Source organism: Colletes gigas, unplaced genomic scaffold (assembly GCF_013123115.1).
Source record: "Colletes gigas isolate AHSC1104 unplaced genomic scaffold, ASM1312311v1 Colletes_gigas_Sc00016, whole genome shotgun sequence".
In the NCBI taxonomy this organism is placed as follows: Eukaryota; Metazoa; Arthropoda; class Insecta; order Hymenoptera; family Colletidae; genus Colletes; species Colletes gigas.
Genome location: NW_025106645.1, coordinates 1 through 14,291, shown reverse-complemented (window position 1 = coordinate 14,291; position 14,291 = coordinate 1). Strand labels below are relative to the sequence as shown.

The 14,291-nt window shown below is 29.5% G+C and overlaps 5 protein-coding genes across 7 annotated transcripts; 3 read left to right on the top strand and 2 right to left on the bottom strand.

The window, feature by feature from the left end:
• Nucleotides 1-98: 98 nt before the first annotated feature.
• On the top strand, nt 99-3,410 carry LOC122400159 (ras association domain-containing protein 8-like). Of its 2 annotated transcripts, XM_043401457.1 has the most exons (11): nt 99-395; nt 469-595; nt 765-875; nt 954-1,265; nt 1,346-1,702; nt 1,780-1,941; nt 2,008-2,124; nt 2,186-2,325; nt 2,404-2,711; nt 2,791-2,885; nt 2,975-3,410. In XM_043401457.1, exons 2-11 carry the CDS (start codon nt 524-526, stop codon nt 2,999-3,001), a joined length of 1,701 nt encoding a protein of 566 aa, XP_043257392.1. In that variant the 5' UTR covers nt 99-395; nt 469-523; the 3' UTR covers nt 3,002-3,410. The 2 variants fall into 2 exon arrangements, with proteins under 2 accessions (XP_043257392.1, XP_043257393.1); XM_043401458.1 differs by having other exon boundaries at nt 2,791-3,408.
• A 1,520-nt stretch (nt 3,411-4,930) lies between these two features.
• LOC122400296 (replication factor C subunit 3-like) lies at nt 4,931-7,038 on the top strand. 2 transcript variants are annotated; one of them, XM_043401681.1, is made up of 6 exons: nt 4,931-4,968; nt 5,641-5,727; nt 5,815-5,952; nt 6,028-6,193; nt 6,266-6,584; nt 6,655-7,038. In XM_043401681.1, the coding sequence occupies exons 2-6, from the start codon at nt 5,641-5,643 to the stop codon at nt 7,010-7,012; spliced, it is 1,068 nt and encodes a 355-aa protein (XP_043257616.1). In that variant the 5' UTR covers nt 4,931-4,968; the 3' UTR covers nt 7,013-7,038. The 2 variants fall into 2 exon arrangements, with proteins under 2 accessions (XP_043257616.1, XP_043257615.1); XM_043401680.1 differs by lacking the exon at nt 4,931-4,968 and having other exon boundaries at nt 5,371-5,727.
• An 89-nt stretch (nt 7,039-7,127) lies between these two features.
• On the bottom strand, nt 7,128-8,493 carry LOC122400297 (succinate dehydrogenase cytochrome b560 subunit, mitochondrial-like). Its single transcript, XM_043401683.1, has 5 exons — nt 8,273-8,493; nt 8,136-8,192; nt 7,685-7,884; nt 7,465-7,607; nt 7,128-7,364 (listed from the first exon to the last, which is right to left on the bottom strand). The coding sequence occupies exons 1-5, from the start codon at nt 8,290-8,292 to the stop codon at nt 7,260-7,262; spliced, it is 525 nt and encodes a 174-aa protein (XP_043257618.1). The 5' UTR covers nt 8,293-8,493; the 3' UTR covers nt 7,128-7,259.
• A 79-nt stretch (nt 8,494-8,572) lies between these two features.
• Nucleotides 8,573-12,123, top strand: LOC122400295. The gene is made up of 5 exons (XM_043401679.1): nt 8,573-9,109; nt 9,909-10,170; nt 10,254-10,461; nt 11,270-11,399; nt 11,851-12,123. Exons 1-5 carry the CDS (start codon nt 8,791-8,793, stop codon nt 11,940-11,942), a joined length of 1,011 nt encoding a protein of 336 aa, XP_043257614.1. The 5' UTR covers nt 8,573-8,790; the 3' UTR covers nt 11,943-12,123.
• A 112-nt stretch (nt 12,124-12,235) lies between these two features.
• LOC122400141 (transmembrane protein 41B-like) lies at nt 12,236-14,229 on the bottom strand. The gene is made up of 4 exons (XM_043401422.1): nt 13,929-14,229; nt 13,472-13,583; nt 13,281-13,409; nt 12,236-12,927 (listed from the first exon to the last, which is right to left on the bottom strand). Exons 1-4 carry the CDS (start codon nt 13,960-13,962, stop codon nt 12,420-12,422), a joined length of 783 nt encoding a protein of 260 aa, XP_043257357.1. The 5' UTR covers nt 13,963-14,229; the 3' UTR covers nt 12,236-12,419.
• Between the last annotated feature and the right edge of the window lie 62 nt (nt 14,230-14,291).

Below are 14,291 nucleotides of genomic sequence, written 5' to 3'. Positions count from 1 at the left end.
TAAGATAAAATTATAATCTGGCAATCTTTCAATTTCTAAATGCTTCCTATTAATTTCATATTATTTAACAAAACTAAAATAAACTGCTGAATTTTGAGTCTGTAAAATGTACATGCATATCTGTGAAAAGATGTGCATTAAAATTTCACTCTGTGAAGATGCATAACGATTGGTTACTGATTAAGGGAGCACAACTTTTTCACAAAGCAGCGTATATAACACTGTTATCACGGAAAGTTAGAGAAAAGCATTTGCCTGTCTTCTGTGTTATCATGGACTTAAATCTGTCATTTTAATGACTACATATTACAGGTTAAAGGAATCTGATTTTACTGTAATATTATTCAAGCTTCCAAAAGGATCGCTATCTAACGAAACTTGTAAACAATTGTTGGGTAAATTCACGTAATAATCAATGGTTTATTTCTTATTAAATTTAAGTTTAATAAATGATTTGTAACTTTTCAGTATCATCATTTTGCAATGCAAAGGTTTAATCTTGTGATTACAAATTGGTGACGTTATGGAGCTAAAAGTATGGGTAGAGGGTATACAACGTATTGTGTGTGGTGTTACAGAAACCACTACATGTCAGGTTGGCATTTTTTATTTAAATATTTTAAAGTAAAACTAAATCAGATAATCAACATAATTTTATGAATCTACAATTTGAATTAATTTGGTTAACGTTTGGTGAAAATTGTTTGCTAATGGTATTTTTTATAATAACAAATATATAATATAAATGTTAAATTAATTTTTAGGATGTAGTATATGCTCTTGCCCATGCAACTGGACAAACAGGTAGATTTACTTTAGTAGAAAGATGGCGTACAAATGAGCGTCTCTTACCTCCGTATGAAAATCCTCTGAAGGTATTGACATAAGTTTTTTTAGGAAATGATTGCTAAGTATTTAAAAATTAATAATATTATTTTCATTTGTTTGATAAGATCTTAGTCAAATGGGGAGAATACTCTTCGGAAGTACAGCTGATACTAAGACGCTCTTCGCCAGAAAATAATAAAACTCCTAGTTCGTTAGGAACCCGTTCAACCCATGGTTCAAGATCAAATGGTTTGGTAAGCTCTGCCTCTGAGCATGCCACAATGCTCAATAGTGGACAAGATGATACCAAGAGTGCCACAACAGTTTCAAACTCTGAATTTGATGATTTACAAGGATGTCTTGATAGGAATCGTCACATTAGACAATCTTTAACATTTGGAGGATTACATGGGAATGTTATGGAAAATAATACGGAAGTAAATAGTTTCTAGGTTACATTACACGCTTTTAAGAATTTTTTTATAATAGTTTATCATAGTTTATATTCGCATTGTAGATTCAAATGGAAAATGTTGCCATAGTTCAACCCACACCTCATTTAAAAAATAAGGAATCGAATATAAAAAAAAATATACAAAAACCGACTCAGTCTCCTACTTGTACGAACAGTGAAAGTAACACACATTTATCGCAAAAAAAAATACGTGAAGTTCCCCCATATAGGGATCCTCCAGGTCCAGCTTCGCCGCCTTTACGAACTTTACCCCCCTACAGGGATCCTCCACCACCTAATTTAAATAGTCCTGGAAGATCTCAATTTCAATCTAGTACAAATAGTGGAAGTCCTCATGTTCATAAAGAAGATCAACCATCTTCTAGTAATTCTGTCAAGCTAAAAAGAAATCTAATTCAGGTTCTACAGAAAAGATTCTTTTTACAAATATATACAGTTATATGTATTCAAATGCTTAATTAGTTTTGTATATTTAGGAATTTCAAGATACAAAAGGACAAACTCAGTCTGTAAATCAGTTATCTGGTCAGACTCAGAACATGGTTACTGTTGCATATACTCAACGATACGTTGAACTTATCAGACTAGTCAATAAGCAACGTGATACTATTAATGCACAACAAGCAGATCTTACTAAAGTATGAAGGTTTATCTTCATCATAGATAGAAACTTTGATAAAATATATTTAATTACTGGTTTTCAGTTTGATGCTGAAATATTATATTGGGAAACTAAGAACAGGGAACAAATGCATCAGATGGATTTCATTTCTCAGGAAGTAAGTCGTATGGAAACTACAGGTCGTCTTATCGAGGAACAGGCATGTATTTAAAACACAGCTAAAATACCTTTTACGATTACTATACTGATTGTCTTTATAGCTGAAAGAATTGGCACATGTAGAAGAAGAAAGTGAAATAGTTAGACAACAAGAAAAAACTTTAAAGTCGGAAATCACTTTGTTAAGATCAAAACTCGCTAATTGTGAAACAGAGTTACTTCAGTGTAAAAATAAAATCAGGTAAAGGTATCATTATGATTTGATTTTCATGCAATTAAATGTATGATACAGTATTGACTTTATTTCTTTACACTATAGATTAGTTATGGAAGAGCTTGCTATAGAGCAACACAATATAAGTCGTGAAACAGATGAAAGACAAATAATGGAACGTAAAATCATTAGCGAAGTTGAGCATCTTCAAAACGAAGTAGAACAAGCTAAACGTTCAGCTGAATTAGCTTCGCAATGTGCGGAATCGCTCAAACTTGAGGTAGTAAGTTTGGAATCGGCGATTGTTGAGAAAAAATTACAAGTCGAACGACTAGTAGCTGATATGAAAGAAGCTAATTTACAAAGTCTAGCTGTTGCTTGTCAAGACGAACAAGTCAAATCGTTACTAGAAGGTATTTGAGTGTAACTGAAAATATAAATTAGAACATTGAATTAATTCGCTAATTTCGTTTACATATATTTATAACTTAGGTGCTCACAAGCCTGGAAGTACGCGTAAAATGATAGGCTCCCCACGACAATTAGAGACTGCAGTACCTACGAGCAAAAATCCACACGGTGTTTGGGTATAAACATATATTACGTCGATGTAATTCAATATGTCGAACATAATATCTTTCATTCTTAATATAACACAGCTAAATATTTTATCTAGAGACATACGCGCTATATGCGCATTTAGGGTCAGTCACACGGGCATTGGCGTCGATATCGGTTACCGATTTTGGCAAGACAACCACAAAAGATTTTTATGACTATTTGAAAGCGATTGAAATATAGTTGACATCCAATCGTCGATGGCACTGTCGATGCTAACATCCGTGTGACATAGCCCTTAGTGGGGACGACGTAAGTAAAATAAATATTTTCCTTTCGTATCGTTCATGAATTTATAGCTGTTTGTTTCGTCCACTGGCCATATAATTTTCAACAAGCATAGCTATAAGTGTTAACAGTAGTCATTTTAAACATCATCATGTGTATATAAAGGATGATAGATATCGGACAATACATTTATTCAAAGTACTAAAATTATAAATCGTGTGGTGCACTCGCATTGTTTAACTTACAAAAACGTACTTATAAATTGTTGCAAGCTTCATGGAACAATTCATAATATAATATTATATATTTTCTATAATCAAAATGATTCTGTGAATTAAAAACATTTACATACTGGTGCACTATACATATAGTTGAAATAAAAATGTAGTATGTACGTTTACTTTATGTATCATTTATGTATGATCAGCTATGTTATTCGTTCTCCACTTTAGGAGAAAATTGCTAGCGTTTCATGAAGGAGAAGAGCAAGTGAAGACTTCTAAAGAAAAGTAGACACTAGTGACTTTCTCTTGAAGCAGAAAAATGAATCAACCTGGTGGACTGTACATATCTACATACATATTCGTTGAAAGTATGTGATAACGAAGTCTGAAACACGTTATTCAAACCTTCTAGTTTACGTTCAAGGTCAGCATTATGTGTATGCAAATCATGCACTGCGTCAGAGCGCCTCTTGTGATGGATGATTCAATAAAAAAGAAACAAACTGTAGTATGGATTTAATACAAAAAAAAAATACACGATTATCATATCTGAACATAGCTTTCTATACAAATTATCTCTATACAAAGTTTTGCTAGTTTAAAAGCAAGATTACTAGATTCGTTTGAACGACAATTAATTTGTAAAATAATATATATAATACATACTATTTTAGTTTACAAAATGTTAGTTCCATTTATATTTAATTCATATAATTTGAATTAAAAGAAGCGTTTATGTTACAATTTGCATCAAGTTACTAGTAATTCTGACGCTGATCTTGTTTATATTGTTTGTATTTCTAAATATTTAAAAAGCTGTTTCCTTAAATTTCATTACGAAATCATGTTCGGTGTAATTCGTTTAAAAAAACATTGAATTTTTGTGTAAAAAATTTAATTACGTTCGTTAAATAAGATAAATCTGTTTCGATTTATATAATAGAATAATGATAGTGCATCATTAGAACCACTTTCACACATTGCCATTATCATTATTAATTTAGATTATTTTATGTGTAATTTCATTTTTATACAAAACTTACGTACTTTTTAAGATGTAATCATTTCGTTATGGATAATACTGATCTATTTCGTACAATGATTTATTGTATTTACCAAAGTGTGTTAGCTTTTGATGAAAAAGCAAGCAATTATTGTATAATGAAATATACAAATAAAAGCTAAGATAAAGTTATGTCTGTATCCCAGTTAGAGATGTGCGAGATCCTGAAATATTGAGTCGGGTCGAGAACACGAAATTTTTCGTGTTTTCGGGATTTTTGAAAATTTTGAGAACCTACTAATCATTTATATTCGTTTTAGAAATAGAAAAAATATTATCTATCATGAATTCTTTTTAAGAGTGTCATATAAACAAACGTGTGACTGTGTATTTACATATTTTACAAGCTGCTATACAGCACTACCAAGTGCAGTAGTGCCCACATAAGTGACCAGAGTTATCCCCACCAATTCTTAGAAGCCAAGCGGGTTCGAACATCGAGCGTGTCGAGCGTAACTTGACGCCGGTCGTTATCGATATATTGTACATGTATACAACATATCGATAACGATCTTAAAAGTGCGTAGGATTTCGAGGGTATGTTTATTGACCAAAAATGGTTAAAATTGACTCCCGCAAACGAAAATAATTTTTCCGTGAATGATTTGAAATTTTTTAATAACATTTTAACGAAGCCTTAATCAAGAAATTGATATTCTTGATTTTTGTCTTATTTTGGCCTCTAGAATCTTCCATTAAAATTTTTCCCAGTGGTGGTCAAACACCCTGTATGATTTCGGGTGCCAGCTATTGTATCTTACTTACACCCGAGCTTCGTCATTTATATGGGCACTGCTATAGTTCGAGAAACAATAGCCGGGTGCTTGAAATTGTCGAGAAATCCGATAATCCGATTCTTTCACATCTAATTTCAATCTTTTAATTTATAAGTTAAAGATACTCGTAAAGAGAATAATAAAAACATGAAAGACCGGGTAATCAAATTGGGGAGACATTCTTACAGAGTTGTCCACAGTTTCGTATATTTAAAAAGTCGTTATGTATATTTACCTCTTTTATGACAGTAAAAATTGAGTGTTATTAACGTTTAACTTACGACTATTGCATATGCAAATAACGGAGTACAAAATTTACATTATTAAATGATATACACATTAAAATTGTAATATTTAGTAATTATATTTGTGAATCGACAAGTACGTGAGATTTTGGTAACAATTTTTGAAGTATTGTACAAAATATTTTAAGATGAGTCTTTGGGTAGATAAATATCGTCCGACAATGCTCGGAAAATTGGATTACCACACAGAACAGGCAGAATATTTAAAAAATATGGTAATTACATCTGTTAAAACATATATGAATTAAAAGAAAGGTTAGGAACGTTTATCTTTATTAAATTAGTTGAACATTATATTGCAGGTAAAAAAGGGAGATTTTCCACATTTATTAGTTTATGGGCCACCTGGTGCAGGAAAAAAAACTCGTATAATGTGTATTATACGAGAGTTATATGGAAGCGGAGCTGAAAGGCTAAGAATGGAAACTATGAATTTTGAGGTATTTTATATTTGTTACTGGTTAAGCAAATATAATTATCTTCAAGTATAAAATTTATTTATTTATACTTTTTAGACACCAGCTAAGAAAAAATTGGAAATAACAACGATAAGCAGCAACTATCATATAGAAGTAAATCTTAGTGATGTGGGAATATATGATAGAGTTGTTGTAATGGATTTGATAAAGACAACAGCACAAACTCATCAAATAGACTCCAGTGGGCAAAGAGAATTCAAAGGTAAATGTAAAATTATAATTGCTTGTCTGAATTATTTAATGTTCATTCAATAATAGTAATACTTTACACTAGTGGTACTGCTAACCAATGTGGATGAACTTACAAAAGATGCTCAACATGCCCTTAGAAGAACAATGGAAAAATATGTTGCTACCTGTAGGCTAATACTTTGTGCAAATTCAACGTCGCGGGTTTTGCCAGCAATAAAGTCGCGATGTTTAGGAATTAAAGTACCAGCTCCGTCAATATCAGACATAAAAAATATCTTGCACTCAATTTGTAAACGTGAAGGTTTAACTTTACCCGATGAATTAGCTGTTAGATTAGCAGAAACAAGTGGTAGGAATCTTAGACGAGCAATATTAATGCTTGAAGCTTGCAAAGTCGAACAGTAAGTGTAGCTGTAACTACAAGAATTCGCGCAAATAAAACAATTTTTCATATATTAATTTCACTTACAGGTATCCATTTACTGAAAATCAAAAAATTACGGAACCGGACTGGCAAGTGTATATTCGAAACACGGCTAATATGATGGTTAGCGAACAAAGTCCGAAAGAGCTTCTCAAAATACGCAACAGACTTTATGAGTTGTTGACGCATGCCATACCATGTGATTTAATATTTAAGGGTCTCTTACAAGAATGCATAAAGAATTGTGACTTACAATTAAAAATTGAAATCGCAACGGTTGCTGCCGAATATGAACATAAGATGCACAAAGGGTCAAAACCAATTTTTCATTTAGAAGCATTTATTGCTCGCTTTATGTTAATTTATACAAAATTTATTCAGTCATCTCTTGAAGGTTTTGAGTGATATATTTATTGTTTATTCAAATTATAACTACCCAAACATAAATAAATTTTTGAAATAAATTATCATATACACTTTTTAATTATGCTACACTTATCAATTATGAATTAATCAATGATTCTGTCTAACAAATTATTTTATTCTAAGTTTAATATGATTCACAAAATATAAGATGCAACTTACCAACTTGGTAATACAATTAATTTTGAATCAAAATTATATCACAACATAGTAATGTAATTATTTAGACTTACAATGCAGCCAAGAGAATAGCAGAAACTGCTGATAATGCAAGTACTGCATAACCAGTGCTATACACTTCTTTGATTGTAAGGAACATTCCCATATCCCAAGCCTGCGAATTCAAAAATAAAGATTTATTCCTTTGCATTTTAAAAAAAAAAAAGTTATCTAAAAGATAATAAATTATCAAGAATGTATAAACGATATTTTACCAAGTGTCGAAATCCATTAAAAGTATGATACGTAGCAGGAAAAGCTATCATAGTTTTTCCTAAAAACAGGAGCGGAGTAGACAAACCTAAATTTTGAGTCATTTCAATAAGGCAAGGAATACCTCCAGGAATAAACAAAGTTCCTGTAATTAGAAATTGTTCATTTAACAATGAATGGTTTTCTATGTTTTCATTTTGAACAGAGATAACATAATCTTACCTAAACCAAGTAACATTGCATAACTTGATAATATCAATCCCGTTGTACGATGCGTTATTGACAAAAACGATGTTAACTGAATTTGATATATAGTCAAATGTGGTGACATAGGTCGCTTGAGGCGTGCATTCTTCTCATCATGAGTTTCACAAACCGTGCTTCCCATACACAGTGGTTTAGAAACAGCAACATTAAGTGGGCTATGTAATTTATTTCAATAACTGTTACTTCTACATTTTAATGTCACATGAAACTGTGAAAGCTAAAATAACGTTTACCGAAATCCTTTAAAATGAGATTATTTTGATATTAAATTTTGAACTGTCAAAATTTGAAAAGTGAACTACACGCGTAATTCGTACATAAATATAATTTATAAACTCTGAAATATGTTCAAATTTAAGTGACATTCAAATCAAACGAAGGGGTTATATATTATGTAACATGTCACCTGCAAGTGTATAAACTCCGAAAACTATGAAAATTGATGTTGCGTCGACATAGCAGCCTAAAAGAAATTCATTTTTATAATCTATATTATTTTAAATGGAATTAAATCAAATAAGTAATTAAACAACATTTCACTACCTCGTATAACACAACGCCATGTTTGTTTTATGAGTACTCTATAATTCAGCTGTAGGTAAACACGCTCGCAGCTGTATCAAATACACTTCTTTTTAATAAATCTGCATGTACAATAGGCTACAATAATCTCGTTTAACTTAGGGGAAAATTGTAGGAAGTCACCAACATTGACTACCCCTTCTCCGTCATAACGAGCTTGTATGAGTGTGCACTGATCTCTATGTCCTACACAGCTATCTATCATCTATGTAATATAGAGATCAGTGACTTCAACGGTTGAAGTTCGACCAACTTAACGCAGTAAATGTACAATTGAGCTGCTTGGGAACCCTAATTGTCGAATTGTCAGCAGTTTGTGGATTTGTCATTTATTATTACTACAATAGTCAGAAATTTACATAAATATTTTGAAACATATAATCAGTTTTTGCATATACACGTACACATATTCTATATGGCTGTAAATAAAATTACAATTGAAAACTGACTTCTTATTAATTTTATTTTGTTTTCGAAAAATGGTTAATTTAGAATTGTATAAAATCAAACTAGAAGAGATTCGCCAGTATGCACGTGAAAATGATATTTCAGAGTCTGAAATTGATACAACTTTACAAACCTCCTTTCGTATTCTCAAAAAAAAAGAAAAAAAATGTATATCTTGTTTAAAAATCATGATTTTAATTTCGTTTATGACTATTATATGTTTCCTATCTTTTGATTCGAGATTCTTAGCAGTTATGATAATGAGAAATTTGCAAAATTCTATTTATCCATCTTTGAAATTGCTTAGAAAAATAGCCATGCCAATAATTCAATATTATCCTTCTTTATCTGGTACGATCAAATTATAAATTATTTTAAAATAATGATATTAATAATAAATTTTAATAACCATCAATTTACATAGAATGCATAGATTGTTTGATAAATAATTTAATATAATATTTTGTAATTTAATTAGAACATAATTTGTTTTAACCTTCTTTCAAAACACAAAACTGTCTATAAATATAGAATAAAATATTAATAAAAATTATTAACACGTTCGCGGACGTGAATGCTATAGCATAAATTTTCATTGTAATGCTAAATGATACGAATGCCATTAACATTCATATTTATAAGCCACATTATTATGCATTCAAATCTATATAGTTTTTATTTTTTCAAATTATTATGCACTTTAATGTAATGGTTAAAGAATAAATCACCTGTTCATTTTTGTAGCTCATTAAAATTTGTACTATCCGCGAATGTGTTAACATTGATAAATATTAATTATTAAGTTATGTAAATATTTTAAGAGATATTTTTCAAAGATTGTTCTACATTTAGTTAAAACATCCACTACAAAATAGTGGATTAATATTAAAATATAATTTTATACACTACATCATGAACTGTGTGTTTTTTCGAATTTTTTTTTTATTTCTCTTTAGTTTAATATTAATAATTTTCTATTTTTATTTAATGAAGTATAACTGAGTTCTAAGGGCAAAAATTAATACATCTCATTCAGAATTTGTTAGTAGATTCTTAGTATCAAAGAAAGCACACTACATGAGTCTTTATAATTTATAAGAGAAAATCAATTCTAATTTTCATATTTATTTTTATATTCATATTTTTGTAGAATTTTATGATGAATGGTGTATATTGGAAAATCCATATTTCTATGTAAATGATATTGATTGTTGGCCCTGTAGTGTTGTACACTTTGTACCCGATTTAACTGGTCATCATATATCTAGATCCTTTAATCCTGGAATTCCATATACAAAAACAGAAAATCTATCAGAAATTCGTATGGAAAATGTACGACAATTATTTTGGCAAAATTTAAAAGTATTTGAAAAAGATGCTAGGAAAGTATTTTCTAATAACTTGACCTACAGGTAGTACACAAAAATTGAAACGAGAAGATTATTTAAAATAAAATAAATATATTGTTTTTTGAATCCTGAACAAATTGTTTCAGAAATGTTCACAGTATAATGGAAAGTAAAATGGATTTAAATCCTTCGAAGAACTTAGATAATCATATCACGTGGAGAATTAATCGCATGACAGCAGGGAGAATTTTGAGAAAATTATTTCCAAAGCCTGAAAGTACTCCAATTTGGTGGGAACAAAGTATGGAAAAATTTATTTTCTTTGATGAACAAAATTCTCCGCCTTATACTCTGGTAAGAGATTACTTCTTAGATATTTTCATAAGTTAAAAAATATTATTTGGTATTTACAAAGAAAATCCTCTGGCGCAACGCTAACTTTTTAATAAAGTTTTATAAAATTATGAGTTTTCAGATACTGGAGCTAATGATATATATATGTAGTTGTAAGTGTAGTTGGTTAATAGTATAAGAAACATTTAATGTTTTGGCATTTTTCATCTTCCAAAGAGTAAATAATTTGATGAGAATGTACAATAGCTATTAAGTTATTTTGAATGTAGGCATTACATACTTAAAAATATGTAATAAAAATTAAAAAAAAAACTGAAAAATCATTCAGGAAGAAATTTCAGCAGGTTTTAATCTGTATTGAAAGAACACAGGTTCAACAAACAAATACCTTATTGGTCGTATTATGTGCTCAGCTTAGTTAAACTAAATCTTCAAGAAACAAAGCATACAAAAATTTTAACATTAGTCTTGTACACTAATAATTTTCTACTCTCAAAAATCATATATGTATTAATAATAACAGTATTTGTAGCTCTGACGCTGCACAAAGCCCTAATTAAAAAGTGAATGACACATTCAGAGAATTCTTTTTGTTAGATACATGGAATCAATATTATTGTACTAGTTACTCAGATTATCAACAATATTCTTTAACAAATAGTTTCATTGTTACTAATGGTATTTGAAATCTTTATCATGTAACTTATAATTCATTATAGTTATTTTAGTTTATAACTATTAAAATTATATAAATCCTAAACTTTAAACTATTTTTATAATTAATAAATTGTATTTTATTAAATGACAGCCAAATCCCGAGTGCAGTAATGTAGTGATAAGATGTACGACTGGTGCCAGATTGATCAAAATGATATCAAGTCCAGAATGTACTGAATCCTGTAAACCCTTCACAGTATTACTATCCACTGGAAAAACTTGTATGTACCCTAATTTACAGTTAATTAGCCCCTGAATGTACATGCTGGTAATATGCATGAATATATTTTGTATGACTCATTTTTTATTAATTTATAAAAGTAAAATCTTATCTTTACATTTCATTTTAATCTTACCTTTTTATTATAATAATTATTCTTTCTATGTTGTTGAAAATGAAACTTATTATATTAACCTTAGATTATAATTTCATAATGATGAAAATTGATCATTTTTTTTATCAGAAGACTAAAAAACAAATCGTACGTTAAAGGGCTAAATAAGTAAATTAATTTCAAGTTCATGATGTCAATCTATCTTTATTCTTGATGTTGTATATTTTTAACAAACATTTTATTTATATTTAATTTAAGTTATTTTTTGCTGTAATTAATTGCGTGCTATTTAATATTCTTAAGACAATTAATTATTTAAATTACATTTTTGTTTCAGTGTGGTACAATTGGTGGTACTGGCGACCAATCAGCCTTTCAGCTATAAATACAACTAATGTTTCCATAAATTACATGACTTCATTTTGCTAAATTACTTTGCAACGTTATTTAAATTATTATTTTCTTTGAAAATAGAAGTTAATTGCGCATTAAAACATATATAACAGCAATTCAAATTCAGTTTGTCAAGATTTTATAAATCTAAAGTTTTGTTGATAAATTCAATAAATTGTTACAATAGAAATATAAGAAAGTTTATATGAAGAATTGATTAAAATAAATCTGAAAAGATTGAAAAAATCTACAGAATTAACATTTTTAACGTTTTCTTTTTATTAATTTTTAAGTAAATGTTTTTAAAAAATCCTTCATTTTTGCTCAAGGAATGTTTTTTACTGTTTGATTAATAACAATTTTTATTATATTGAAATTGATTCAACATTAACGATTGAATTGCAACTAAATTAATCTTAAATATTTTTGTTATATCTTTAGCTTCCTAAACACTTAACACAAATAAGTGCATTTTTTGAATAAATAAAATTTTATTCAATTTTTCCCTAAAATTTAATCTAACTTTTGTTGTAGTTTTTGCTTAAATAAAACAGGTACTAATGATAGCACTGCAAACACGCACAAAATTAGAATACTGTTCCAAGACCATGCGTCACTAGAAGAAGTTAAATTTTGCAGCGTCTGACCTGCTTGTATTGCAACAAAAGATGGGGGAGCAACTCCAAAAAATGTGCCTATAGCAAAAGGTGCAAGAGGTACTCCAATTACGGGACTAGCTAGATTGATGAACCAATTTGGTAGTAGTGGAGTTATCCGAAGAAACAACATATAATTAAAAAGGTGGTGTTTGTGTTTTTTTACTGTTTGCATCCATTCTTGTGCTTTTTCTGGGAAGTATCTAAAAAGTAGTTTACGCCCCAGAAGCGATGACAGAAAGTAACAAAGTGATGCTCCTACTGCACTGCTGGTACATACTAGAAATAAAGCTAAAGGAAATGGAAAAAGAAAGCCAGACAGGATTGAGAGGAAAATGGAACCTGGAATAGCAAAAGTTTGTAAGCTGAATTCATGTTAAGGAATTTTAGATTATTTTATAAATTACACTTATAAACAACTATAACTTAATGTTCAACTACGAAATGCATTCTAATAAATTTTGAATTATTCCAATTTTAACAAAAACTAAATCTATAGCATTTCATATTAACTCTTCCACTGTGGCATATTTTAATCAAAAATATACTCCTTATGCGACAAACATGCTCAGTTTCTTTAAATTACTTTGTCTCCTTAAGTCTTTGTAGACTTACAAATAAAAATCTTGGGTATAAGGCTATTATTTGATAACATATCTATATGTACACTATCCACAGCAAAAGGGTTAAAGATATTAAACGAAATATTTAAGGATACAAAATATATGTAATAAATAATCCAGCTAGTACTTGGAAATAATAGAGGTCTTTATAACGACTTAACAGTTTACCCAGGTTTTTAGCATCTTCAATATGTAATGGTAACTTCAAGTGTTGTCTTTCATTTCTGAAAGAATAAATAGCAAATTTATATGTTTCTATTAATGGAATGTGTTCATTTTTTCTTACTCTGCAAGTTCTGGAAAACTAGTATACACATAAAACATTGCCGATAATGAAGTAATAAAGATCACTGCAACTGTTAGAATAGCTTGCTTAGTTGATGCTTGTTTCAAGGAATCTGAAAATATGTTTAAATGTTTGTTAAAGTATTAGTAAACATTTGATAGTATTAAAATTAAAAAAATGTAAGACGTTTCGTTTGCTTTAGATAATGTTTTCAATTGAAATAGGTTAGAATTTGAAATAGGAGATAAATATTATTTATTTATGAGTATGCAAATTTTAAATTTGATTAATAATGAAAATGACAACGTTCGCTACATTTATTATTTTCATTTTTAATATTCACTTAACAATCGATTAAATTTTAAAATTCGTTTTAATAGAAAATAATAAGCACAATATTACTTCAAAAAATCGAAGATTACTGTCAGAAAAATATATTCTACAATAGTTTTCTCACCATCATTTTGCCTTACTCTACTTTCCGTTTTCATATCTGTATACTGACACTGTTCTACTATGAGTCAAATTCCCAGAAATTCAAGATGGCGCGGGAGTAGAAAAAAACGTTTACTTTTTCGTACAGTTTCCTCAAATTTAATAGTATATGCTCGATCCTAATTACATTTAATATTTAATAATTGTAACACGAACAACTCTGTACATGATTTTATACATTCCTTATTGGGTGTCGCGGTATAAAAGATTAGACCAGTGCAAACCAGTGTTACCAGATTGCACACCGGGTGCACTGGTGGGGACCCGATGCCTGATGGCTCGCTACGCAGTATTACCAGATTTACCAGACCCGAGAAGTCCCGAG